The sequence below is a fragment of the Lepidochelys kempii genome, chromosome 10 (assembly GCF_965140285.1).
Source record: "Lepidochelys kempii isolate rLepKem1 chromosome 10, rLepKem1.hap1, whole genome shotgun sequence".
Lineage (NCBI taxonomy): Eukaryota > Metazoa > Chordata > Testudines > Cheloniidae > Lepidochelys > Lepidochelys kempii.
This window is the reverse complement of record NC_136389.1, coordinates 61,194,386-61,220,501: the sequence shown is the minus strand read 5'-3', so window position 1 is coordinate 61,220,501 and position 26,116 is coordinate 61,194,386. Positions and strand designations below refer to the sequence as shown.

The window sequence follows — 26,116 nt, the reverse complement described above, 5'->3', positions numbered from 1 at the left end:
TCTAATCATTACCAACTCCTGCGACAATCAGTATCCATTCAGCCACTGACTCAAATCAGCAAAAAAAAAAAGCGGGGGGGGAGGGGGAGATAGAGGCAGGCAGATTCAACAAATTCATTTGCACTGCGTTTTGTTTTGTTTTTCTGAGAACTGTAAGAGGGAGCAAGTTGTAGAGCTGACATATTTATTGTTGACAAATGAATGATAATGCAGACTGGAAGGACTCATTTTAACCACACTGTTCGATTCTGAATTAACTGTAATCACTTGGGGAAAAAAGCAGGGGTCCTTTCAATGAAAATGTCTGCTCCATATGTGTCGGCAGTCGGGAAAGTTAATACAGTGTTAGGATGCATAAAGAATAGGATGGAAAATAATACTGCATATATTATAAGTTTGTTATATGCCTTGAGCTTGATAACTGTTTTCAGTTCAAGTCAGCCCATATCAAACAACGTGTACCAGAAATAGAAGTCTGAAAACAGACAACAAACATGATTACAAGCATAGGAAGACATCTGCATGGTGAGAGATGAAAAGATTAAGTCTGATAGATTTAGAAAGGAGAGGAATAGGGGGAGCCTGTTATATGACAGTTATATAAAGAATGGTATAGAAAAGGCAAACTGGGCACATATAGGGGACATACAATAAAATTGAAAGGCAACAAATTTAAAACTTGATAAAAGGATATACTTTTCTACCGAATGCATAAGTAACCAGTGGAACTCACTGCCACAAGTTATCATTGAGACCAAGAGCTCAGCAGGATTGAAACAAGGAACAGACATTTACATGAATAGTAGGAACATCCAATTATGGACAGGCTGAAAGGTAATGGATGTAAACCCTCAATCTTTAGTGAATGAGACGTCCATTAGTTGACAGGAGTTAGGAAATAGCTTTCCTTATGGGCAGGTTATCCCATTATAGAGTGTTTTACAGCTATTTCTGGGGTGTCAGGTAATGATCACTGTTTGAGGCAGGATACTGGGCTGGCTGGACAACGGAATTTTCTGGATCAAGCCAGATGTCAACTTTCAGCTGATGATTTCTGCCCAGAATAAATTGCCACCTACCTCCCATAAATTAAACTCTTGGAATAGACTGTGTAAGGTTCGCTGCTCCATACACATGCTACAGTGGGACATCATTATGATACGTAGTTAATACGTGTAGTCTAAAGCCCTGATTCAGCAGAGTACTTAAGCATGTGCTTAATGTTGTTAACGTCACTGAGACTTAATTATGTGCTTAAAGTTAAAGCATAAATTTAACTGTTTTGCTGAATCAGAGCCATAACACTGTAGGTTTGTGGTATGTCACTGGTGCTCAAAATACTGGAAGCATAATTATTTGTTTTTTGTCCTTTTCTTAAAAGGAATCAAAAGTTCAAAAAGCATGTGACACAGTGCTTGAGTGAAATTATCTCCAATTGTCTAAGGAGAATAAATGGATAATTTTTCAGTATTGGAGGATTTTGCTGTGCATTAACAGTGCCTAGATATTGCTGTGAATGGTGTGCTATAAATATACACAATAGATCAGGACAGAATACGATTACGAATGAAAGCATTCTGAGTACTGGATAATAAGATATATAAAATTATCCTTTTGCTACATGTTAAATAGCACAGAATCCATTGAATTCTTGTTGTTGGTTAGCAAAAGACTGTTCTTACCAAACATATATACATAAATATCATTTGTAATATTGGGCTGTCAAGCGATTAAAAAATTAATTGTAATTTAAAACATTAATTGCATTTAATCACACAATTAATTGCACTGTTAAACAATAGAATACCATTTATTTAAATATTTTTGGCTGTTTCCTACATATTCAGATAAACAAGAGTTGGGAAGTATTATCTCCTATAAATGTAAACAAGCTTGTTTGTCTGAGTGATTAGCTGAACAAGAAGTAGGACTGAGTGGACTTGTAGGCTGTAAAGTTTTACATTGTTTTATTTTTGAGTGCAGTTATTTTTTGTACATAATGCTACATTTGTAAGTTGCACTTTCACAATAAAGAGATGGTATTACAGTACGTGTATGAGGTGAATTGAAAAATACTATTTCTTTTATCACTTTCACAGTGCAAATATTTGGAATCAAAAATAATATAAAGTGAGCAATTTGTATTCTGTGTTGTAATTGAAATCAATATATTTGAAAATGTAGAAAACCCCAAAAATATTTAGTAAATTTCAATTGGTATTCTATTGTTTAGCAGTGCAATTAAAACTGTGATTGATCACGATTAATTTTTAAAATTGTGATTAAGTTTTTTGAGTTCTTGTGAGTTAACTGTGATTAATCAACAACCCTAGTAATATTATACTGTCCTTTAACAAATATGAGTAAGTTTTTATTTCAAAGACACAACTTGTAAACCAGTTATTCAGACAAAACATTTTTTTATCTTTGAATTTCCCATAATAGCCTGGTGCTAAATAACAAAAAAACAAAACATGTATTTTTGGGCTTCTGTGCTATTTACCACAAAGCAAAAGGATTATATAAAATGTGTTTCTTTCAGGGACTACTACAGTTTATTTTGATTTCTTTATACAATGTAATGGTCCAAATCTTAGAAATGAAATATACCCTGTTGAAATCAATGGAATTGAATAGGATGAAAAACATGGCAGGATTTTCACTGATGTGACTAATCAGATAATATGTATTATAGCAATAAGTCTGCAAAGGAATCTTCAAAGACACAGTTTTTTCTGTGAACTCTGATTAATCAACATATGGTATATATTCAGTTTGAGATGCTTTTGAGGTTTTCTTTTTAACCTCTGTACCTGGTAAGCTGTGAAGGGGGCATTCTGGGAATTGGGGAAGGAATGGAACATATTGTGCGTTAGACTGAGATCATGGCTAGCAGAGGAGCTCCTAGTTGTTATCTATCTGCCAGTGCAAGTTAGAGAAGCTTTAAAAGAATTACCAGCTGGGAGAAGACCTGACCCAGGTAGCTCCTGGTATGGGAGGTGTAGAAAAATTATGTAGAGCCACTTCCCTGGCTGTGTTGCACTGTCTCATCAGGGCATCATCCCATTGTTTTCAGTCACAGCTATTCGCTCAAATTGTTTTCAGTCTTCAGTTACTATAGTTCAGACTCCATAGTCTTCTAAGAGTCTCAAAGTTACTTGGATCATATAGGTGTGAACTAGAGCAGAATTTCTGCCCAAATAGGCTGCACAGTGTACCAATTACCATGAGGATGTAACAAGCAACTTTTGGTTACTTAAATTTAAGCTTACTTAAGTTTCCATAGTCTCAGCTAATCAGCACCATTTATTATTACTGATATTTCTACCATGGTAACAATTCAAGATCCACTTACAGGGACTAGGGCCCCATCCTATTTGACGATGTACAAACAACTATCACAAAAACAGTCCTGGATCCAGAAAACTTTCTGTCAAGACTTTAGACAATATGTGGCAAGAAAGAAGGGGAGGGAAGAGGAGATCAAAGTTATATAAATTAGTCAAAGCAACAGTCTCAATGGACACAGCTGCTTGCCTGCCCTACCAATACCAGACTCCAGTGACTTGTAGCCACCACATAGGTTTTTAAGAGATTTTTATAAGATAGGTGATGTCTTTTCAAATGTGGATGGGAAGTTTTGACCAAGCATAAGAGAGGAAGCACAAAGGTGTTTATGGGGAAAAGTGGGCAATCAAGGCTGGTTTCACTGGCAGAGCGAAAATGGGAGCTCAACGTCACAACATAAAATTAGATTTTTGAAAGGCAGAGTAAGGCTCTATGTTGGAGAGCATCAGTAATGATGATGAGAAGCTTGCACATGGTGCATTGGAGAGTAGGGAACAAACAGAGAGACATGAAGAGGGGGCAAGGGAGATTCTTGCAGTTTTTCTGACATAGCTCATTATTCTGTTCAAGTAATTAGGTGTTTGGTTTTGTAATTAACCTTGCCGCCATAGCTGCTATAAGTCGGCACAGCTACATTGATGTCAATGAAGCTAGGCTGATTAATGCCAGCTGAGGATCTGACCCAAAGAATTTAATACAGAATTATAACCCTGCTGTAAGATTCACTGGGTTGTGGGGGAGACTTCATCAGCCAATAATCATGGGTGGGGATTATATGTGTATGTGTATATATACACAGAGAGAGAGAGAACTAGAAAACATATGGCTAAGCTTATGACTTAGTCAGCTCATGAATATTAACTGGCCCCCACCTGGTGATGGTTTTTCTGCTGTAGTAGAGAGTTGTCACGTGATGGCACTGATTGTGTAGTAGTGATACTAGGCTAGCAGTCTAGATATGTGCTCCAGAAAATGTGGGACTGTTTATTATTGTCAAAATATTCCCAGGTGTTATGGGGAAAATATATATCCAGCCACATAAACAAAAATATCTTCCCTTCTTGCCTCATTCTAAATGTTAATACCCCTCACTTACAGAGTACACTTATCAGAGCGCAGATGGCAGTAAGTAGCATTAAAGATGTGAAAGCATCAACAAAAACTTAAATTCATATGGTGAAATGAAAAAAGCTTCAGTTCCAATCCTCCTGATCTCTTCTTTGAGCCACATTTAATACATAGGTTTAATATTAAAATGGCTGTTTCCCCTTCCTTCCAGCCATAGATTCCTATCTTGTCCCACTTCCACAACCTCAGCGCTCTCTCTCTCTCTCTCTATTTTTCATAAGCAAACCAACAAGATAACTTGGTGCCTCATTTGCCTGTGTTTACCAAGTCTTCGAAATATCCAGCTTTCCCCTGTGCTGTCTTCCAGATGACTGCTCTTCCTTCACAATAGATTTATTTCACTTATTTAGAAGCAGACAAGACTATAATTCTTAATATGATGCTGTCAGCCATCTGCATTTAATCAGAGAAACAAAGTTGGGGCCTCATTCTGTACAGTGCTGAGGATCACCTGAAAGCTGCTGAATTGCCTCTACTTCCATTGAAATCATTGGGGCTTGGGAGCACTCAATACCTAGCAGAGCAGCTGTTAACACACAAAGCTGAGTAAACTTAATAGTAGGGGATGTTTTATATGGGAACCTATAGGGTTTTATGCCCTTGTTTTATATGCAAACCTACAAGGGCTAGTTTATCAGTGTTCAACTGGCTTTTGGCGCTAATGAGCTGCAATTCAGCTTGTTTGCAGTGCTAATTAGTGTATAGTTGATCATTTTTGTCTAGAGGTGGTCATGAGCAGCAAAATTTGGATCCTGATCCAAAGCTGCTCAAAATCTGAGTGCTCAGTTCTGGGGTTTGATTTGGACCCACTCCTACTTCTGAGAAAAAGAGAGTCTTGACTCAAAACCAAAAAGTATTAGATTCAGTACTATGGGAAAACCACCAAAAATGGAACTCATGAAAGTTGCCCACTTCAACCCTATGGGGAGACAATACAGAAATGAGATTTAAGAGAAGGCACTTTCTACATAATAGAGATACATTCCATGCAGTGTATATAGTCAGACAATTTCCTGTAGGAAGCATATAAATATTCATATTTATATATATAAAGCATATAAATACCTATATTTAAGGTAATTGCTTTAAAAATGGATCTGCAAATGTAATGCTAATGAATTTTTGCATTTCTGCCATCAATATGAAAAAATGAATTATACTGGACTCTGTGTTGAAAATATAATTGACTGATCAAATACATCTTAATGCTGCTGTTGATGTAATCAGTTAAACTAGGTCATCCAGGCAACCTGCTCTTTAAAGTACAAGATGACTTGAGTAAATGAGTATTTTGCTGAGGAATGTGTAATGTGATTTATAATCTGATATTTTTAAAGTTGTGATGTTCATAAAATACATTTTAACTGTAGTTCACTCGTGAAAAAACATTGAAATCTAAGATGACTTTTATTGATTTTTTCCCCCCATTCCACCCAACAGAAAATGCATGTTTTCAGAAAGACATTGCAGGCTTTAATCTATCCAATGTCATCAACCACTCCTCATAACTTCGAAGTGTGGACAGCTACAACTCCCACATACTGTTACGAATGTGAAGGTCTCCTTTGGGGCATAGCCAGGCAAGGCATGAGATGCACTGAATGTGGTGTCAAATGTCATGAGAAGTGCCAAGACCTCCTAAATGCTGACTGTTTGCAGAGTGAGTATTTGGTGACAGCTGATTTTTTTACCATGCTTCACGCCTTTTGACATACTATATATGTTAACAGATGCCCACTGAAGTGAAGGGTCAGATCCTCAGTTGGTGAAGTCAGTGGAACTATGCTGATTTACATTAGCTGAGGATCTGGCCAGCCATCTAGGAAGCACCTGTTGTTAATTTGGTTTGGTCATTTGAATAGTTTAGTCAATTGCTTCTGCTGATCCTGTGCCGTTCACTTACAAATAACGGCTTAGGACACCAATATATTGTCGACTTTCTCTTGCAAACAATCTCACCAAAACTAATAGAAATTATGTGACATGATGCCCTGTTCATTTTGTTTCATTCAAAATATAGGAAAACGTCAGAACAAAGATAAAAATGAAAATGCTGCTGCTAGTGATTACAGCCACAGTAATCTGCAGTCGCATTCCCTCATTAAAATTCTCCCTGAGTAGCCACAGTGAAAATATGTTAATCATAGTCATTGGGATTAAAAATTGGGGAACTGAGTCACAAACCCACCCAATTTAGGATTAATAAATTTTCGCCTTTATCTATACAATTTCAGAGAGAATTATTGTCATTTATAGTGTCTGCAGGTACATTTATGCCAGACAGATACTAACAGACAAGACAGATTTGGTAAGTGGTCCCCTGTTACTACATTCGGGGGCAGGCGCAAGTTCTTCCATCTTCCATGATAGTCATCATCTTCTCAGAACCCTAGGTCTGGTCTTTCCATCCCATTCTTCAGTTTCTGATCTGGTGTTTCTCCAGTTAAAGGCCCAGGTTCACTTAGGTCTTTTCTACATTTCTACATTACAGATTACTTAATCTTTATCTAATTGGCTTTTAGCACATTAACCCGTGCATTACACGTGCGCAAGCTTCAGTTACCCAACTTCTGCATTTTTCCTTATGGCTCTGCAGTTTCTGGGTCATGTTTTTGTGTCACCCTGCCCTGGCTTTTCCCAGAAAAGGGAGGTGGGTATTTATCATTACATGTTTGTGTATCTTTTACTTACATCTTTCAGCATGACATATTACCTTTGCTCTGTCAGCAATAACATTTTTTGAGAAGATTAGCAATGCTATGTAAAAGAAGAACTCGGAAAACCACACTTATGCCAGAAAGGACTTGGCCTAAGTGTTACCTCATCTGTGCTCATTTACTATACATAATTACAAATAATTAAAAATATAGCTATCAAATTTCTTAATCTTACCATTAACAATTTTTCATTTTTTATTTTAATGTTATAAATCAGTATACGTCATTCAGTGCTACCCTTAATCTATTAGAAAGGGGGTGGAGGTGTGGAAAATATGATTCTTTAATGTCAACATTTCATACATGTTTCTTTCATTCAAAGTCCAGTTTTATTTGTGAATCACTACTAAAAAACTTCACTTGAAATTTTCCTGTGAATGCATTTGGGGGGGGGGGGGGTCTCTCAATTTTAGGGCCTTCATATTTTGTTGCTTTCAATTGTACCCCAACAGTAATAAATAAATATGAATGTACCAGCTGCAAAAATGATGGAGTTCTCCCATTGAGAAATCTGCTATTAGGAGTGGTTGTAATAAAGGAATGTTAATGAATACATGTGGCCTGATACAATAAACATTACATACCAGTTAGGTGAATTTTCCGTCAAATGTATCTGCAAAAGTACAGAGTGCAATTAAAAATTGCAAACTTCTTTGAAATAGTGTTTAACTCTCTGCCGCAGTGTCTCAGGGGAAAGAACCCAAAAAAGAAGCAGCAAAAACAAAATAATCGAGTAAAAAGTATCTCTTCAAAAGAAAATACTGCATCTATTTAAGGGGAAAATATTAGACAGGATGATAGTACACAAGTACTTTTCAACCCCCTTTCCCTTTTGTCTACTATGTGGCATTGTTGCCTCTATTAATTACAAAATGCTAATCATCATAGCAACTCCTGCAACAAATACATTCATTTTTGAAACAAATATTTATTTATAATGATCTGTTTATGGAAATAACTTGTAATCTAATGGTTTCAGTACTGTTTTTTCCCCTCTAAAATAAGGCAAAAGAGTGTTATCAGCAGTATTTAAGAGATAAGGAAGTGCTGCATACAATGAGGAATTTTCTTTCTTTTCTCCCTCAATCCAATCAACCTCTTAGTAATTTACCTTGTTTTACTGGGATGAAACTCATTAATAACACAAAGGGATATTATACTGGCATTTAAAGCTCAACACCCTTGTTACAATCCTCCTTGCAGATTCTGGTTTTAGTAACTCCCAGCCCTGTGTTTGGGATTGGGATGAATCAAAGGTCTTGCACTAATGCACTGTTACCATATTGGATTCCTGCCATCAAGAATACTAAAAATTAATTTGGATAATCCCCTGCCAAGTGATAAGCCATCTTCAGATAGCTGATAGAAAAGCTGCTGAGCCCATATCAGGTAGATGCACTCCATATTTACAAGCATAGTAGGGGACTATACCTTATGCCTCTGTGCCTAGTGACTAACCTTCCTTCATCCCCGGAGTGAACTTTGCTATCATCTGTTGTCCCCTTTATGGCCCAATTGACTCTGGCCTTATTGGGATCCAGGAAGTGGGCAGGCAAAGCCAATTGACTCTGGCCACCCTGAGTATCGCTCCCAAAAACTAACTTGGGAACATTTTTAGATCATACTAAAGTTGGTAGTGTTTTATACCCACTGTGCATTCTGTGCAATGCAAGGCAGTAGGGAATCAGGACCTGCCACCTTTATGACTTGTCAATTCTGAGGCTGAAAAGAGACTTTTTTGGCCCCCAGTATATGTTATAGCAGCCTAGGGTTGCTCTATCTTATGCAGTAGCCATCATGTCCTTGAGGGACCATTGTAGCAGCTAGGTATAGCCAGAGTATATTGATGTTCCAGCCACACCCTCTCTCTCCCAGCCATACTCTTTATGCCATGGATTATGATGCTGGATGGCATAGAGCCATTTTCCAGCTTTATGACACCCAAGGATTCCCACTATGCAGGGGGAATTGCCAGCTGACCAGATGCACAGACTCAAAGAGGCCATAGTGCAATGGAGAATTTGCAAATCAAACAGTGTCTAACCTTGGTTCCACATTATGGTTGAAACTGAGCTAGTAGCAACCTTGTTTGACACCTGAATTGCTAGTATACTTTAATTAAACAGTATGAAAAGAAGGTTTGTTCATTTGTGCTGAAAGTGATGTTCTAAAACTATGCATTATGGTGTAGACTAGGCTTGCTGCTGGCATGGTTTCAAGTTTCAGCCATGTTTAATGTAAACAGGATGCTAACAAATAAGTCTTTTAACATGTGTTCAGAACTTCTGTTTCCTGGGCAGTACATGCCCCAAGTAAGAGGAGTGTATAATATAGAGCAAGTGTCAGATTCTGTCTACTCTCATTTGACCAACTGACATATTTGATTCCAGCAACATTTTAAGACTCCATCTAAAAAAATAATTCGTTATGTATCAGACCATTGATCTCTTTCAGTTCTGTGTAGTGATTTGGCGTAGTAGGTCTTTTGGGAATCACTTGGCTTATACTTTCAAGAATAAAAATGAAATAAAGTTGCTTTCAGGTTGTAGTGCTGCTGGCAACTGAATATGTGCAAGTAATTTGTTGACTAACTGGTTATCACCCTCAGTGCAAGAACAAAGCAACAGTGAGCTGCCATACTTAACATTTTAGCTTGCCTCTTTTTCCATTTTTATTAGTATTGGATCCAGATCGCACCCTCCCACAGAAAAGCCCAAAGGAGAGGGCCAGCAATAGGCAAACTCCACAAAGTGCCCATCATGGAATTTTCCCTAGATTGTTTGATCAGGGGTGTGGGGTTCCCCTCCTGACAGAATGGGCAGGGTACAAGAACCAGAACTTGCAGATCTTGGGAGCTCCATATGGATCTCAGCAGGTCTAATAGAGGCCTGTCCCATCTACATCTGCTTCAGGGAATCTTGTACCACCTAGTTCGGAGCTGTGCGGCCAGCGCTTTTCCCGCCTACTGCTGCTTCTACAATTCCCACCCTCTTCTGTGGCACTGAGAGGGCTGCACAAAAAAAGCAGTGGGAACAATATCCGTCTCCTACAAATACTGTGCATGGATCTTGGACCTTGGGTAGAGTCGTACTCCTGGTCCAGGAGGAAGGGATGTCACTCACCGCTGGATGGCTGTACCCTTTTTTTGCGTTGGGAGGGGGAACTCTTCTACATGCAGATCTAGGAAGGCAAGGGCAATATGATCTAATTGTTTAGAAGCATTTTTAGCTTATATAAGAAAAAAATATCATTGCAGAGCAAAAGGTTCACTCCTTTATCTGAGAGAATGCATATTCAGAACACTTCCATTTAACATTAGTGGAAGTGAAATATTACAGAGGGCATTATAGATCAAATGGCTGCATGCACTGTACTCTTGACTTTGTGGCTTTCATGACATCCCCTTTTGCTTGGAAGAATGTCTGTTATTGTTAGTCAGGTTCCTTCCTCCTCTTACCAAACGTTGTCTAATAATCTGTCTTCTTCCATAAAGCACCCAGCAGTCATGACCACTCTGGACATTCTGTACCTGTTCTGAATTATACTGCGAGGACTCAGTTTTGGCCTGGAAGCTTGATATGACAAGCTTAATTTCTTTGGCATGTTCACCTATTCTACAGCACTACATAGAATAATATTAATATTATACAGTGATAACTCAAATCCAGACATCCCTAATCTTGAGTGAATTCAGACTTGAACTTTCTGTCTTTTGGGTCCATTTCTAATGGAGCGAGCAATGCTTGAGTTCATTTGTTCCCAGGCATATAGAAATCAGTACACTGGCAATTGGGGGCTGGCTGAGGTGCCTTGGAGAAGCTGTGAGAAGTGACTTTCTGCTGTTTGAGAGAGTCATAGTTCAAAGAAGCCCTTTCTTCCCAATTGCAGGCAGATTAAATTCAGAGGGTGTAAAGAGGGATCTAGGATCATCTTGTAATAGTGACCCAGCTATTGTCCCCAGATATTGAGGGTAATCATCCTCCTGCAGTTTTTACCCACTTGATCCACAGTACCACAGAGAGAACTCGGTAAGGAGAGAGGCACAGAGACTTTTCCTTGAGACGCTACTTAAGAACTAAACAAATTTCCTGTCACTATACATGGTAGGAAATTGAAGTCAATTAGGCTATTTGTGTGCTTGAAGTTAAGCATATGTTTAAATGCTTTTTCTGTATCATGTGTATTAAACCCAGGACAAATAACTACAAAAGGGGTGTTGTAATTAGTCCCAGGGGATTAAAAGGCCCCTCCCTATCCACTGAGGAGAGAGAACCAGGGGGCAATAGGGTTCAGCTGGAAAAGGGGTTGCTAGGGAACCAATTAGGTTCAGCTGACTCCAACTACTTGGGACCTTTTTAAACCCTCCCCTGGGTAGTAGGAGGGGGAGAGTGAGAGGTGTGGGGAAGCTGCTAATAGGCTGTTTGCAGCAAGACACCAGACCTTCCCAGTAGGGAGGCTACACTTGCTCCCCAGAAGGGAAGGAAAACAAGCACAAGGGACTGACTGAGGAGATGAGTAGCAGGACCCCATGCCACCTGTAAGGATTTGCCTTGCCCCAATCCTGAGTCTCCAAGGCTAAAAAGGACTGACCCTACTGAGACAAACAAGGTATTTTGCCACACATGGCCTGAGTTATCAGTATCTGGCAGTATTGAGCCCTGTGTACGTGTGTGTGCGAGGAGGGGTGGGGGGGTGCTCCTACTTAAACTTACACTTTCTTATACCCAGCTGCTTGTAGTTTTACCTAGTAGATACCGCTATTGAAGTACCTCTGTGCATACATCCTTTAGATCCAGTTCTGCTATTTTACACTCATTTATCAACATACACCACTTCAGACCTCACCCCTGAATCTGGACTGTTACTTGTAGTTGCTAGTAGGCCAAACACATCCCTAGTGTGGATCCACTGAAATCTAATACTTTGTTTCTTCGTTTAATAATTGTTTACAGTTTGAAATAAATTTTGAATTTAAAGGTTCAAAAATATTTTTTGGCTTGACTTTTAGGTATAATTGCTCTAACAAATGTTAACACCACAACTACATATGCACAAACATTTGGTATACTTGTTTTTAACATTTACACATGGTACAAACTGCTAGAATTAGATTGTAGATATAATAATAATGGACTTGTTTTTTTACGTACACTGTCAATCTGTATATCTGTCCTTCTATTTAATAGATTTTAAGGTCAGAAGGCACCATCTCCCATGAGATACAATACGGGCCATACAGTGTAGCATTTCCAAGTGCACCTAAGTGACTTAAGAGCGCAAATATCATTGATTTTCAATGGAGAGTTGGTATGCTGTTCCAGTAGTTAATTGCCATCACTATCTAAGCTTTACTGAGTTCAATTTCCAGCCATTTTCTCTTATGCCTTTGTCTGCTAGATTAAAGAGCCCTCTACTATCAGAAATCTTCTCCCTGTGTAGGTAATTGTGAACCCTGATCAAGATGCCTCTTAACCTTTTTAATAGCTAATTAGAGTGAGCTCCTTTAGTCTCCCATTGTTATTGGAAGGCATGTTTTTCAGACTGCAAGTCATTCTTTGGGCTCTTTGCTAAACCCTCTCCAGTTTTCCAACATCTTTTTAAACGTGTGGATGCGAGAGCTGGACATGGTATTCCAACGCAGGTCTCACCAGTGCCATATATGTATAGAGAGGTAATGACACCTACTCACTCCTTCTTGACACATCCAAGGACCATGTTAGTGAGGGGTGTTGTTGTTGCTTTTGTTTTGCCACTGCATCATCCTGGGACCTAATGTTCAGTTGATACTTATGCCACACATATCACCAGGCTATCTGAGCACTTGGCAAAGTTACAAACCTAACATGGGCCCACGCATCTGAGATAAAGGGTGTTCCCCTTTGGTTTCTCTGCTTCCTCTCTGAGGTGAGGCACAGGCCGTTTTGATCAAGCAAACATCTACAATTTAAGCTATAGATATAAAACTTAAATCCACTTAAGGGATCCAGTCTTTAATATTTTTGGGCCCCCAGATCACACTTTTGGGTGCTTTAAGTGGCCAAATATCAATTTTGGCTGCCCACGTGTAGATCTGAGTACTCAAATGCAGGCTTTGGATTCTACTATGCCACCTGTGTTTGAAAATTAGGTCCTTACACAATGTCTTTTATTGAAAAGAAATTTTAAAGTTTCATCACTGACATGGAATCAGCCAGCAAAGAAAATTTTAAATATCTTTCTGAATTCCATGCTGTTTTTTGCCCTTGGGTGTGTGTGAGAGAGAGAGGGCTGCAATTAGCAGTATTAAATCAGCCAAGGCTCTGGCCTTTCCTTTTTTGACCTCGGTGGAGCCACAGCCATGTACATAATCTGGAAATCTGGCCCATTGTCTCTCTTTAACACCCCACCAGACAATCTGTCTGGCTAGCAATCTGGTGATTGCTATGATGGATTGTCTTTCGAGCAGCTACAATTTGGTTTTAAGTGCAGATTGCTGTCCGCTAGAAATGAGTTCAGATAACAAGCTCAATTGGGTCAGTATTCCAAGATGGTCCTAGACTGAGGTTAAACAATAAAATCAGTGCTCTATTTATTAAGCCGCTCATTTTCACCAAGATGCTGCTTTCAGAAGTAGGTATGGTATTAAGTCAGAAATCTTCGCTAAGTTGTTTGGATCAGTCCTTGGGTAAGAGGGCTTTGTTAATTTTATTGTACAATATAGGCCACTGTATTGTCTAAATGACTCTAATCAATAATGCACAGACAAGGCTGTTGATGGATTGGCCGTATTACAGGATATAAGAATAGTTTCATTAAATTATGCCATACAGTTTGGCAATTGTATCTTGTATTAGTTAATGCATATTTCCAATTTTATCTGTATTGCCTGGAAAATAAGCATGAATTTTGATAGTGACCCACTACTGCCACATTGAATGTATCCATGATTTATTATTACAGCATAATTTCCTCAGTCTGTACTTATTAATGAAAGGCAATGATGGAAAATGAAGCATGTTGCTTTTCTGATGTCTAGCAAAAAGGCATGTAAGGTCAAAGTTACTGTATTTATCACATTGTTGAAGCATTTCAACAGTCATCTTTCACCTCTCCATACAACTGGAAATCGCTTGAGGTCTCTCCAGCTGGTATTTGTTTTGTATTGGCACTTAACCTTTGTGTGCATGTCTCCTTTTTCAGTTTGAAATCTTTGCTCACTGGAATTTGTCTTCATCGTTCAAAAACTACCTGTTTGTCAGTACCAGGCACAGAGATTCTCAGGGATTCTCAAGATACAGAAGCCATAGAAGATTATGCTACTGTGTTATATACCCCATGGAATTCCGCCTCCAGCATTCCACTCTTGCCTCATCCATTGCCTTTCCAATCTTGTGCAGTGGATCAAGCCATGCCTCCCATATGGCCATAAATATCTGTGTCTTTGCTGCTCTGTAAAGTGCCTAGCATTGTTCAGGCACAATATAAATAATAATAATAAAAAAAAGATGATTGGCTCAAAAGATTCTATAAGCTTCCAATGAAGTCCGCATGCTGATAGAAGACCCTTTCAGTGCTGTCGGACAGAGAGCCTCTTCTTGAGTCATGACAACCTGAGAGAGCTTTAAAGAAAAATGCCATCAAAGCAAAATAGTAGTGCCTGATGGCATCACGGAAAAGGGATTATACTCCAGCAGATTAAGCACAGAGCTGGAACTCTCAAATTCTAATTGCAGAGCAAGTCACTTAACCTCACTGTGTTTTAGTTTCACCCAGTGTAAAAAGGGAATAATAATACCTTCAGTACCTCCATGTACCCCCACAGGAATTGTGTGAGGAAGGCTAATTAGATAATGTTCGCACAGTGCTTGGAAATGTAAAAGTGCTCTACAGCTGCTAATAGTCCTGATGATTCTGCTGCCCTCATCTATAGTAAATACTGAAAGAGTTCCTTAAGGCAGAAGGCCAGTTTAGATGCCAGAAGACCTGATCACCAAAGATCAGTAATAGAAAAAACAAACAAACCCAGCTACAAAGCATTGAACATAAAAAGCTGCCTTATCAAGGCCAACAATCTGACTGTTTGTTATGTGGAATATATTTCTAACAATATTTGCACACAGTGATTATTCTTACAAACTATCCTATTGCCCTAGGTAACTAAATAATGTGACATCTTTATTTGCAATGTTCTATAAGTTTTTTCTTATACTAATTATGTTGTATAGTGTATTCTAACATAACCTCATCTATTTAACTCAGGCAAAAATGGCACAATTGTAAGGGCTTCCAGTATACTTTTAGTAATGCACTCAATCTTGCAGCATGGGAAATGGACAGGTCTCCCCAGCTGGCATAGAGCCGGGATTAGGTGGCTTTTAAGAGAAGTGCACACAGCTGTATGATAGATCTCTGTACAAAATACACTTATTTTGCTACGTTTTATAAATGTGCTCATAACTTGGCTCCCTCATATTCATTGTTTTCCTTTATCCAATGCAGACTGCAACCATTCCTTTTGCTCCAGCCAGCGTATGAATTTCAAAGTGCCTAGAGCTAAAACTGGCTATGGAGGAGAGGTTTGTGGATTGTGGCTATAAAAAGCCTGAATAAATTACTTGCTTCATTAAATAGGCACCCACATTTTCTGGTTTTGATAAACTTTTAATCCTTTATTTTAAGCAGCCATGTCAGTATAAATGAACTGAAATAGCAACTCGCTGTTGCCAGCAGCGTTAGACTGAGTGTTCTCCATTATACTGCCTGTGTTGTACTGAAGTCAGCTGTTGTAAGGTTATATAAGTTACTCCCTCTTGGGACCCTCATGAGAAGAAGAAGAAGGAAAAAAAAAAGCATCTCAGGTGGAGAGTGCAGAAAGCAACATTTTAAATAAATGTAGACTGGGATAGATGTCAGAATTGGACCCTGGCTATGTATTTCTGCACTATCATTCTAACTCAGGCAAATCTCCCACTGGAATCAAAGCTAGTCTTTACTTAATAAGGAATGAGTAACTGCAGAATTGGTCCACAGATTTCAATAGTATGAATCAACAATCAGTAGCATCTATTCCCACAGGACCTGTCGTGAAAAAAGTGATGTCTATCACATCACTGTTTCATTGGTTAGAAAATCTTCTTTGTATTGCTCTGTCATCTTGCTGTTCTTGACAGTCTCCATATGGCATGCACACCTGTGGTATATCTTGTTCAGTGATCCCAGCTACCTCCCTTCTCTGCTGCTATCATTTTTAACATAGCATTGACCACCTGTTTCTGGTGGTGTTCTGCCACGCCCCACTTTCGCATGCTCTCCTCAGAGCTATGTTTCCTTCCTCGTCCTCAACCTCGCACCCTACTCTGAGCCGAGAAATAAACCAATTCGTTATCGGACACCTAAAACACTATGTTACTCAAGTACAATATGCAGTGATGGGGCTGCCTCTCAACAATGCTTTCATTAGACAGAAAGGAGAGGACTTTACAACAGCATAGTTAGCTCTGAAGTGCCACAGTGATCAGTGAATATATTTAGAAAAATAAATATCTTGAAAGCCCTGTAAATTCTCCATTCATGAATTACAAGTTCAGCCTTCAGCTGTGAAGAACTTTTAATGATGCCTTCCCCAGCCTTGTGACTCTCTTTTGGCACGTGTCTCTTTTATGTACTGGGGCAGCTCTAGTGGTTTTGCTGCTGTAAGCAAACCAGCAAATGTCCCTGCCTGCTAACCAAGTCACCTGAACAAAGAGATGCTGAAAGCTTTGCTCCTCCTAATATTCCGTTTCCTTCCTCGGCCACTTTCACTGATTGTAGAATAGCGCGAGCCCTGCCCTACACATATGCTGTATATAAATTACAATCACATGGGTAGGTTTCACACCATCTTGTCAACTGTTGGGAATGGACCACATCCACCCTGATTGAATTGGCCTCATTAGCACTGCTCCCCCCTCCCCCCAACTTGGAAAGGCAACTCTCCTTTTTTCATGAACTGTATTTTTCACTCCATGCATTTGATGAAGTGGATTATAGCCCATGAAAGCTTATGCCCAAATAAATTTGTTAGTCTGTAAGGTGCCACAAGGACTTCTCGTTGTTTTTGCAATCGAATAGGCACTATCCTTTGGTCTTTTCTGCCACCCACCTACAGTTTGGGAAATGAACAGTAATGGGAGTTGTGTTAGAGAAAGGAACTTCCTTAGGCTCTGGTTTAAGCACTTTGGGTCACATTGTGCCCTGCTGCTCCCCAGGAGCCCAAAACAGGAAGGCAGTGGAAGATGCAAGGAGTCCTTTTTAGTTCTCTGCCTCAGTAGGGCCCATCCATGTCCCTATACTATAGTGGAGTGCAAGACATGAGCAAGGAGACAGCGAAGAGGTAGAACCATGCTCACCCCTCTACATTGGCTAGCAGAACTGGAGGAGTTATGCTGCACCCTCCAAAGGGGTATGGCATTGGGAGCTCTGTCCCTGCGTGCTGGGGAGCTTGAGGACATAGCCTGTCTCCTCCCTGAGATGGAATGTCTCTAGGGGCTCCTGTTGGAAGGAGCAGCTCCATGCCACCCTCTCAGAGAACTGTGCCTCAATTCAGCTTTAGTGTTCAGCTTTCTTCCTTTAACTTTTCTTGACATTGATGTTTACTAGTAGCAATGTAAACAAAGCTTAGTGTAATGTTACATTTCTGTGCTAGTTATGGACGAGTACTATGTGATAGCTAAACAGGGCACAGGTGGGCTCTTTCCCAGAACTGGCCCCATGACACCTATGGTCCATCATTAGGTTTCCATCCAGGAGTTACAGACAGTTGAAACAAAGCAATATGTTTCTTATCTATCTTTCCCCTTCACTACTCTTAATAAAGAACTTTCTCCTATTTTGACATATGCATGTACTGACATGTCTTCAGTTTGCTATCCCATCCTGGGGGAAGATCGCACATCTCTGTTTTGAAGCTGGCACCTGGTTACTGTGACAGCTGAGAACAGAATAATGTAGAGTCCCCTTGTTTCTGAGTGTGATGGTTAATAACAATCCTTTGATTTGTTTTTTATTAAAAAATTCAAGGTTCTGTACCCCTTCTTTACCCCCAAACCATCTTTCCCTCTGCTCTCCTAGAGCAGCATTCTTTGCAAAATGTCTCTAAATTGTCCCATTGGTACATACCCTGAGTTATCTACCCAATTGCAACCAGAATTTAATCAACAAGGGCCGGATATTGGCCACTATTTCAGAGGCCCAAGGGGATGGAAAGCTGGCTTAGAGCCAGCAGGAGAGTTAACATGAAACCAGCTCGCCCCGCTTCTGCTCATGGAGTACTGAGCTTTCCAGTGACCTACTTAGTTGGAAGGAGATGTGACCAGAGTGTGCTGCCCTCCAGTGATCCTAGTTTGGGCTTCCTGTGCTAGTTCTTGGGAGGGGGAGTTAGAGCAGCCCTGAGGGTCTAAGCACTTAGGCTCTGTGTTGGTGGAATGGATTTTGCCTATGATGCCTGACTTATGTGGCTTTTGGATATGGTCTTGTGGAAATGCTCTGCCATGAGGGGATGAGGAGAAATTTACTCCAGTGTATACAGTACCTGCAAACTCTGGGATTTACCTCCTGAGTTGTCCTGAAAGCATCTGAAACAGTTCATATTTCTTGGTCAAGTTATCAGCTCTCTGATAAAAGGGGTTTGTAATGGGAAACAGTGACTGTCTTAAATTTATAATTGTCATGCAATGCTATAATATTTGGCAACTGTAATACACCAAATAGTCTGTGCCTTGAAAATCAGGGTTTCCCATTCAGCATGGAATTCCTTCTAGCTTCTTTTATCAGTTTACCTAGCAAGTAGAATTTTACTCATTCGCTAAGGAAACTATACAAAAAAAGGAAATATAAATGTTGTTATATTAAGTGCTCAGAAAGGAAGTATCCGAAAGAGCAATGTTTTTCGGACAGGGTCAGATCCTGAAAACTCAATATAGACAGACAACTTCCCTACCACAGAGTCATTTGACATACATTCTTTCTCAATTATAGAGGCCACTTAAGACTCATTCATCACATGAGTATTTCATATTTTGCAATACTAGCAGTATAATCTCAGGTAAAATTACAATCCTAACCTTCAGTATAGAGAATTACATCCCAGTGGATGGCACAGCAGTTCCCAAATGCTTTTTCTGTTGTGGGATGGCACCTTGGTTTCTAGTTTATAATATTTGGAAGAGCTGTACTCCAGCATTGTACCTAATATTGGCTAGAGGTTATAGAAGTGAAAACCAAACATGATGATGTGATAAGTCACTTGCTCCAATGTTTCTTTGAATACATCGATCACTTCATTTATTTTAAAACTCAGGAGCTGTAGAGAAGAGTTCTAAACATGGTGCAGAAGATAAGACCCAGAATATTATTACTGCTATGAAGGAAAGAATGAAGATTAGGGAGAGAAATAGACCAGAGGTATTTGAAGTGATCCAGGAAATGTTCCAGATTTCCAAAGAAGATTTTGTGCAATACACAAAGGCAGCAAAACAGAGTGTGTTGGATGGGACATCCAAGTGGTCAGCAAAAATAACCATCAGAGGTGAGAGATTTTTTTTTCATATTGAAAAGTTCTCTAGTTGAAAGAAGCTCTTTCATCCCCAGTCCTATTGCTACAAGTTAGTGTTCATAGACTCCAAGATGAAATTCCGTGTTAAATTTTATCTCAGGGTATCTATAAATGATTGGTTCAATAACCTCTTAACTGGAAGCTTGAGTGATAGTCATGGCAAATCCTTTACTCTGAATAGACGGTGTCAGTAAAATAAATGTATATTTCCTTCAGACATAAATAACTCCTTCTATTTTAGGATGGGAAGATAACTAACTGTTCTTTTTTCATCTGTTCTGCCTCCTATCAGCACCTCCTGTGCTTGAGATTTTGCTAGTATTGATCAATTTCAAGGGTTATAGTTGATCTCCTAGATGTGTTTTTAATGACTGAAATGCGAAGAAACTAACAATTCCAACTCCTTTGGTATGAGAGTCCCCATCCATTTTTTGTTTGAGTAAGATTGTGTTCCAGTTAAACGATATTTATCTAACACATCTGCTCAAAACTGTTAACTGTTCTTCACCTTTGAATTTGGCCAGCTTCTCACAAAGATTCCCATTTTGTGTTAAAGCTCAGGAATTTATTGCTTATATCTTTTAGTTTCTGAATTCAAATGTCAGCACAGGAAACTTAAATATAGGTGGTTGCACAAACTGACCACCTTGCATATGGTACTACTGCATGAAATAACTTCACTACAAGTGTAAAGAATTAAAAATTAGTGATGTGAAACATTAAATGCCCTTGAATTTGATTAGATTGAACATTAATTTAATTTAACTTTAATGTCATTAAAACTAATCCATTTTCTGATTTTAAAAGTGAATTATGCATTGCCTTCTTCTCCAAGATTTTGATGTACTGTCATAGGGGATCAGAAGATAAGCTTTAAAACCCCTTCCAGCTTTCACCACTCACTTGTGAATACAGTAAAAGAAAACAAGTTTTGCTTTCTGTTAAGCATTAATGCATGTGTTAGTGAACAGGTATAATTTTTTTTTTTTTTTACCCATTGATCAACTTGCAGACTTCTGTGCTTAATTTAGTCCCATGTGATCGATGTTCTTTACACGCAATATGGTGGGTTTTTCTAATGTAGTTCGCAATATACCTTCAATAGTATTCTGAGCACATATTGTATTTTTTCAGTGGATCAAAGATCCAAACACATGCATATTCCTGTGTCTTACAGCACTGTCCTTATTACTGTTTATGCCTGTGAATTAAGTGGAACTGCACAGCCAGCATAGAGATGTGAAATTATCTTAATGTGCTACTGAGGAAATAAGTGAATCCATTCATACTTTACCCACAGTGTAGGATGATATGATAGATACAAAAATAGCTGCACCAGATGGTACAAAACTAGTTTAGCCATTAAGGGCTTGATCCTACTCTCATTGATGTCAGTGGCAAAACTCCTATGAACTTTAATGGTGTAGAATCAGGGCCATTAGATGAATGTTCCCTAATTGACACACCAGGTCACAGAACTAGAACCCCCCAAAGGAAAAGAGAGGCATCTTTTCTTGATGGTTCCTTTCCTTGTTTGGAACTTGTGTGAATGGAGCCCGAGAGACCTGCCTGAAGACAGCAAAGCTCTAGTCATATCTGCCTGGAGAGGACAGGATGCATCCTGACCTGGGGCCTGATCCAGAGCCCATTGCAATCAGTAGAAAGATTCTGACTTCAGAGAGCTGGGAATCAGGCCCCAGATACTGGGGAGCAGACCAGGGTGGTTAAAGGCAGCCAGGAGAATAATGGGATGAGGAGAGACAGAGGTTAAGTGGTCCAGGCTGGGAGGAGAAAGTAGAAGCTAGGCAGAAATGCAGGAGGAGACTTACTGAGCCAGAAAAGTGGACAACAAACCTTTTTTAGATATCTTGCTTCTGCTGGGTCGCTGGAACTGCAGCACAGCCCTCTGTGTATACAGCTGTGGCTTTGCACATCCACTATACAGAGACTCACATTATACAAATGTTTGTGGAAGGGTAACAGCATTATTCTCATGATATTGTTGTTTTCTTATTGTTTTTGTTGTGGAACCTAAGATTCTCACTCATGGACATGCACTACATCCTGCTAGGCATCCTACAAACCCATAACAATGTCTTACACTTGTATAGCACCTTCCATCTCAGGATCTCAAAGAGCTTACAGCATTAATGGATTTAGCCCTACCACTCTGTGTGGTGAGAGAAACTTCTTATCCCCATTTTCAGATGGAGAAACTGAAACAAAATAGGTTAATTGGTTTGGAAATAGAATAGCCACCTTTCCGCTCCTGCAAAGTGCAGAGGGCAGACTCAAGTGCTTCTAATAATTTGGAATAGGAAGGGTAGACATGTACCCCCACCTGGGAGTTTGTGTTTCATTACTCAGTGTTACTACAGTGTAATTCACTGTGTACCTCTTTGCAAGGAAATTATTTAGCTTCAGTCCCAAGCCACAAAACTCTGGATACCTCTTTCCCAGGTTCAACAACCTGGCATTGTCTTCTCTCCCTTCCATAAGAATGGAGTCTTGCCCTATATTCTTCTTTTGAACTGTTTTCCCCTAGCCATGCTCCAATGCACCCACAACAGGCAGGCTTGTTGAGGTATTTCAGAATCTTCTCTGGCTTCTGATCAGCAGCAGCATAGCAGCACCTCAAGTAAGCTGTGTATCATGTCTGCTCTGGATTTTCCATTGTTTGGTCTCATACCATGCTACAGAGAATGCCAGCAGCATTTGCCCTTTAAAGTATGATTCTACTTGGCAAAATTACTTTGTAAAATGGTGCATTGTGTAAATCCACCTTTATTATGCCTCAGTTATTCCCTCTTCAAATTTACTCAATTTGCAAGTAAGAAGATGAATGCTGTTGTTTTCCCTACCTGCCAGCCCTAAACAATGAACCTGATTTGAGAATCCAAGAGAGTTCTTTGTGGCTCATGAATCATCACCAGAAACAAAGGCTCCCCTCTGATACGCAGTCCAAATCCTCCCCTCAGTGACTGCTGTGTAGCCCCATTACCCTCAGTTTATGCTCTTAGGTTTACCTGTGCAAGTCTCTTATGTTCAGTGTGATTGCACAGGTCTAACTGAGGACAGAAGTGGGTTACACAGGTGACCCTGTATCAGAGGGGTAGCAGTGTTAGTCTGTATCCACAAAAACAATGAGGAGTCTTGTGGCACCTTAAAAATTAACAGATTTATTTGGGCATAAGCTTTTGTGGGTAAAAACCCTACTTCTTCAGATGAAGGTGACCTTGCAACTGGAATTTAGTTCATTCCAGGGGAGATTTTCCAAGGGCACCCTGGCATGTGACTTCTTTGACAGTCAGTGGGAGTTGGGTGCCCGCTTGCCATTTGTGACTTTGAAAAGTGCCCTTTCTGCTAACAGTGAAGTGCCTAGCAGAAGCAAATGCAGTTGAATCCCCAGAGCTGTGGTGTTCTACAGGGCTGACAGTAATGAAAACTTACTTTTTTTCATAAGTCATCAGATTTGACTCTGAACACACACAGGGAGCAGATCTGCTGGCTCAGAAAGTGCCATTTTTATACAGTCACTTTTCTGAGTACACAGTGAGCTTCATTATCCCATGGGATTGACAGCAGGATATGTTAACCAAATGGTACCATCAAGATATTTTAAACAAAGTGGTCAAAATAATAAAACAAATCTCTACTGATGTTAGCAGCCATGACAAGTTTTTCAGCTGCAGGTTATTCTGTTTTTTGACAATTTTGCATTCAAATGAGAGGTTTCCAGTGTTTATGAATTATGAGGGAAAAGCGAGTGATATGTATTTATATTTACTGCAGAGTCTATATACATTAGCCATCATAAACTCTGAAATGTTTACACAGCTCATGGAGAGACAAGGTGGGTGAGGTAATATCTTCTGTTGGTGAAAGACAAGCTTTTGAGTACACAGAAGCAGAATACTGTGTAGTTTGAAACTTGTCTTTTCCACCAACAAAAGTTGATCCAATAAAAGATTACCTCATCCACCTTGTCACTCTAATATCCTGGGACTAATATGGCTACAACATACATGGCTAATGACAGTTGCAGTTAATTTCCTTGAATGCAGTCTCTCCATTGTGACTGAAGGCTTTTGACTGGCTGAGTATTGTATATAGTATTACACTATTTTAGTCCCAAGTATGCCAAGGAGGACCGATAGGGTGAAGTGCTCATTAAGGATATCCATGTTTAGTTCCAAAACTCATGACAAAAGTTCTGCCATTACAAGCAAAACTCCTTTCTTAGCTTTGAAAGCTTTTCCTACTGTGCAGGGAATCATAAGACTTGAACTTGAATTAGACTGTAACATTACATTGCTTACAGTGCAGTGTTGCAGAAAATACATGGCTTGTATCATACACACTGTATAGTAGATAAACTCTGCAGTTAATCTTTAGATTATTGCACATTAGCTAGATTCATAGTTTTTATGGGCAAAGGGGGTCATTATCATCATCTAGTTTAACCTTCTGCATAACAGAGGCCATGGAACACACCCAATAATTTCTGCATCAAGTCCCCAGCTAACAGAAGTTAAAATGATATTCTCTTCAGCACTCCTTTGTTTCCTATTAGCCTTTCTTTTCAAGACTCCCTATACTGTGTGTTTTTTTTGTTTGGTTGGTTTTTTTTGGGGCCGGGGGGGAGGTTGCATGTGGTCCTTAGCAATGAAAGCTTCAGGGTAAAACCTGTTTGTTTCATTTTTGTTGCAGTGGTTTGTGCTCAGGGTTTACAAGCTAAGGATAAAACAGGCTCAAGTGATCCATACGTTACAGTACAAGTTGGCAAAACCAAACGGAGAACTAAAACTATCTTTGGAAACTTGAATCCAGTATGGGATGAAAAATTTTATTTGTGAGTATAAAAGATGCAACAGTTTTTTGGCTAACTTTGTGACATGCTATTGAGTGAGATTATTTCGTCTGTCAAGATTTGTTGTACCCATCACACACTTCTATAATGCATTAATTAGCAAATCTTTGGTTGGAATGACAACATAGATACTGAAATCTTGGTTATGTTATGACTCCCTCATGTGGGGATGAGCAACCCAAAGTCAAGTCTAATGGTGAACTGATCAATTTTGTTTATTGAACTGGGGCAAATTAATTAAAATAATTATAGCCATTGTGATAGTAAATTCTTCTTAATTTTCTTTTAAACACCTATTTTCCTGTGCAATGTACAGCAAAAGAGACCTCATTTTTGAAAGAATGACATTTAGGAGTAGATTTTTCGAAGGCACAGGTGGCAGGTAGGTGCCTAACTCTCAGTGCTAGTCAATAGGAGTTAGGAGCCTGACCACTATTTTTGCCTTTGAAAGTCTTGACTTTAATGCCTTGCTGAGTGAGAATCAATTCAACATAAGGAACAAGGGACCCAAAAGGAGGTCATGAGGTGTGTCTGAAAAACTTGGTCTTGCCAAGGAAAACATTATCATATGCTTATACTGGGCATTCCCCTGGCAGCTGATGGGAAACTGTCTTCGCACTGGCTTGCAGGGAAGGGTCATCATCACATGTGTACTTTGTCACAAACAACTAAAGAGACCAATTTCAAACTTGAAGTACTTAAGCTAAGGGATCCAGTCTAAATGAGTGCTTAGGTATCCATGTACCTGTTCTATTACCAACTGGAACTCTTAAATGTAGAAATGGCTGCCCTAAATTAGGTAGTAACATTTCAATACTGGACCCAGATATTGTAGGTAGCTGATAAGGGAATGGATTTTAGTGTGTGAAGACAAGAATCTATGTGCAGTTTGGGATGGTTTGAAAATATTACTATGCATTATACTTAGTATATCAGCACAGAAGTTTCTTGGTTTGTGCTCTGGATATACAGATAAAGAAGAGCTAAGCTGGGAAAATCCATTAAAACAAATTCCTTTTTAATAATGATACTCTAATGAAATGTGTTTAAATGTTGTTTAGATAACTATATATATAATGTTACATTGCCTTTATATTTGTTGGTGTCACCTCATTCATCAATATGATGTATATGGAAAGTATATTCCTGTAACGGCCAGTGTTTGTGTGTGTGTGTGTGTTTGGGTAAGGCAGCAGGCATTAGACTAATATGTTATAATAAAAATATTGTTAATAAATAATAAAATACCAGAATCAAACCCTATCAGGAAAAAAGTTTTACTGTGCATAGAAAAAGCCCCTTTGACTAGAACTGCTTATTACCTAATTTCAAAACTTCCTTTCCTTGCAAATCAATTTCTAAAATCTGCCTGTGTTCATATACTTTGTCTGTGGTTTTTAATTTTTCCTGAGCTATTTCCATGTGTTTCACAGACTTCAGAGAGAGAAATCTCTTCTTGGCTTATCTTTCATTAACACAGTG

The 26,116-nt window shown here is 39.2% G+C and overlaps 1 protein-coding gene across 4 annotated transcripts in view; it reads left to right on the top strand.

Annotated features, from left to right (window-relative positions):
• The window catches only part of UNC13C (unc-13 homolog C), a 433,277-nt gene that overhangs the window by 128,198 nt on the left and 278,963 nt on the right, over positions 1-26,116 (top strand). For all 4 annotated transcript variants that reach the window (XM_073303829.1, XM_073303827.2, XM_073303826.2 and 1 more), the window contains exons 7-9: positions 5,917-6,136; positions 19,510-19,737; positions 24,475-24,616. In XM_073303829.1, coding sequence (XP_073159930.1) covers positions 5,917-6,136; positions 19,510-19,737; positions 24,475-24,616 — 590 coding nt within the window. The remainder of the gene's footprint in view (positions 1-5,916; positions 6,137-19,509; positions 19,738-24,474; positions 24,617-26,116) is intronic.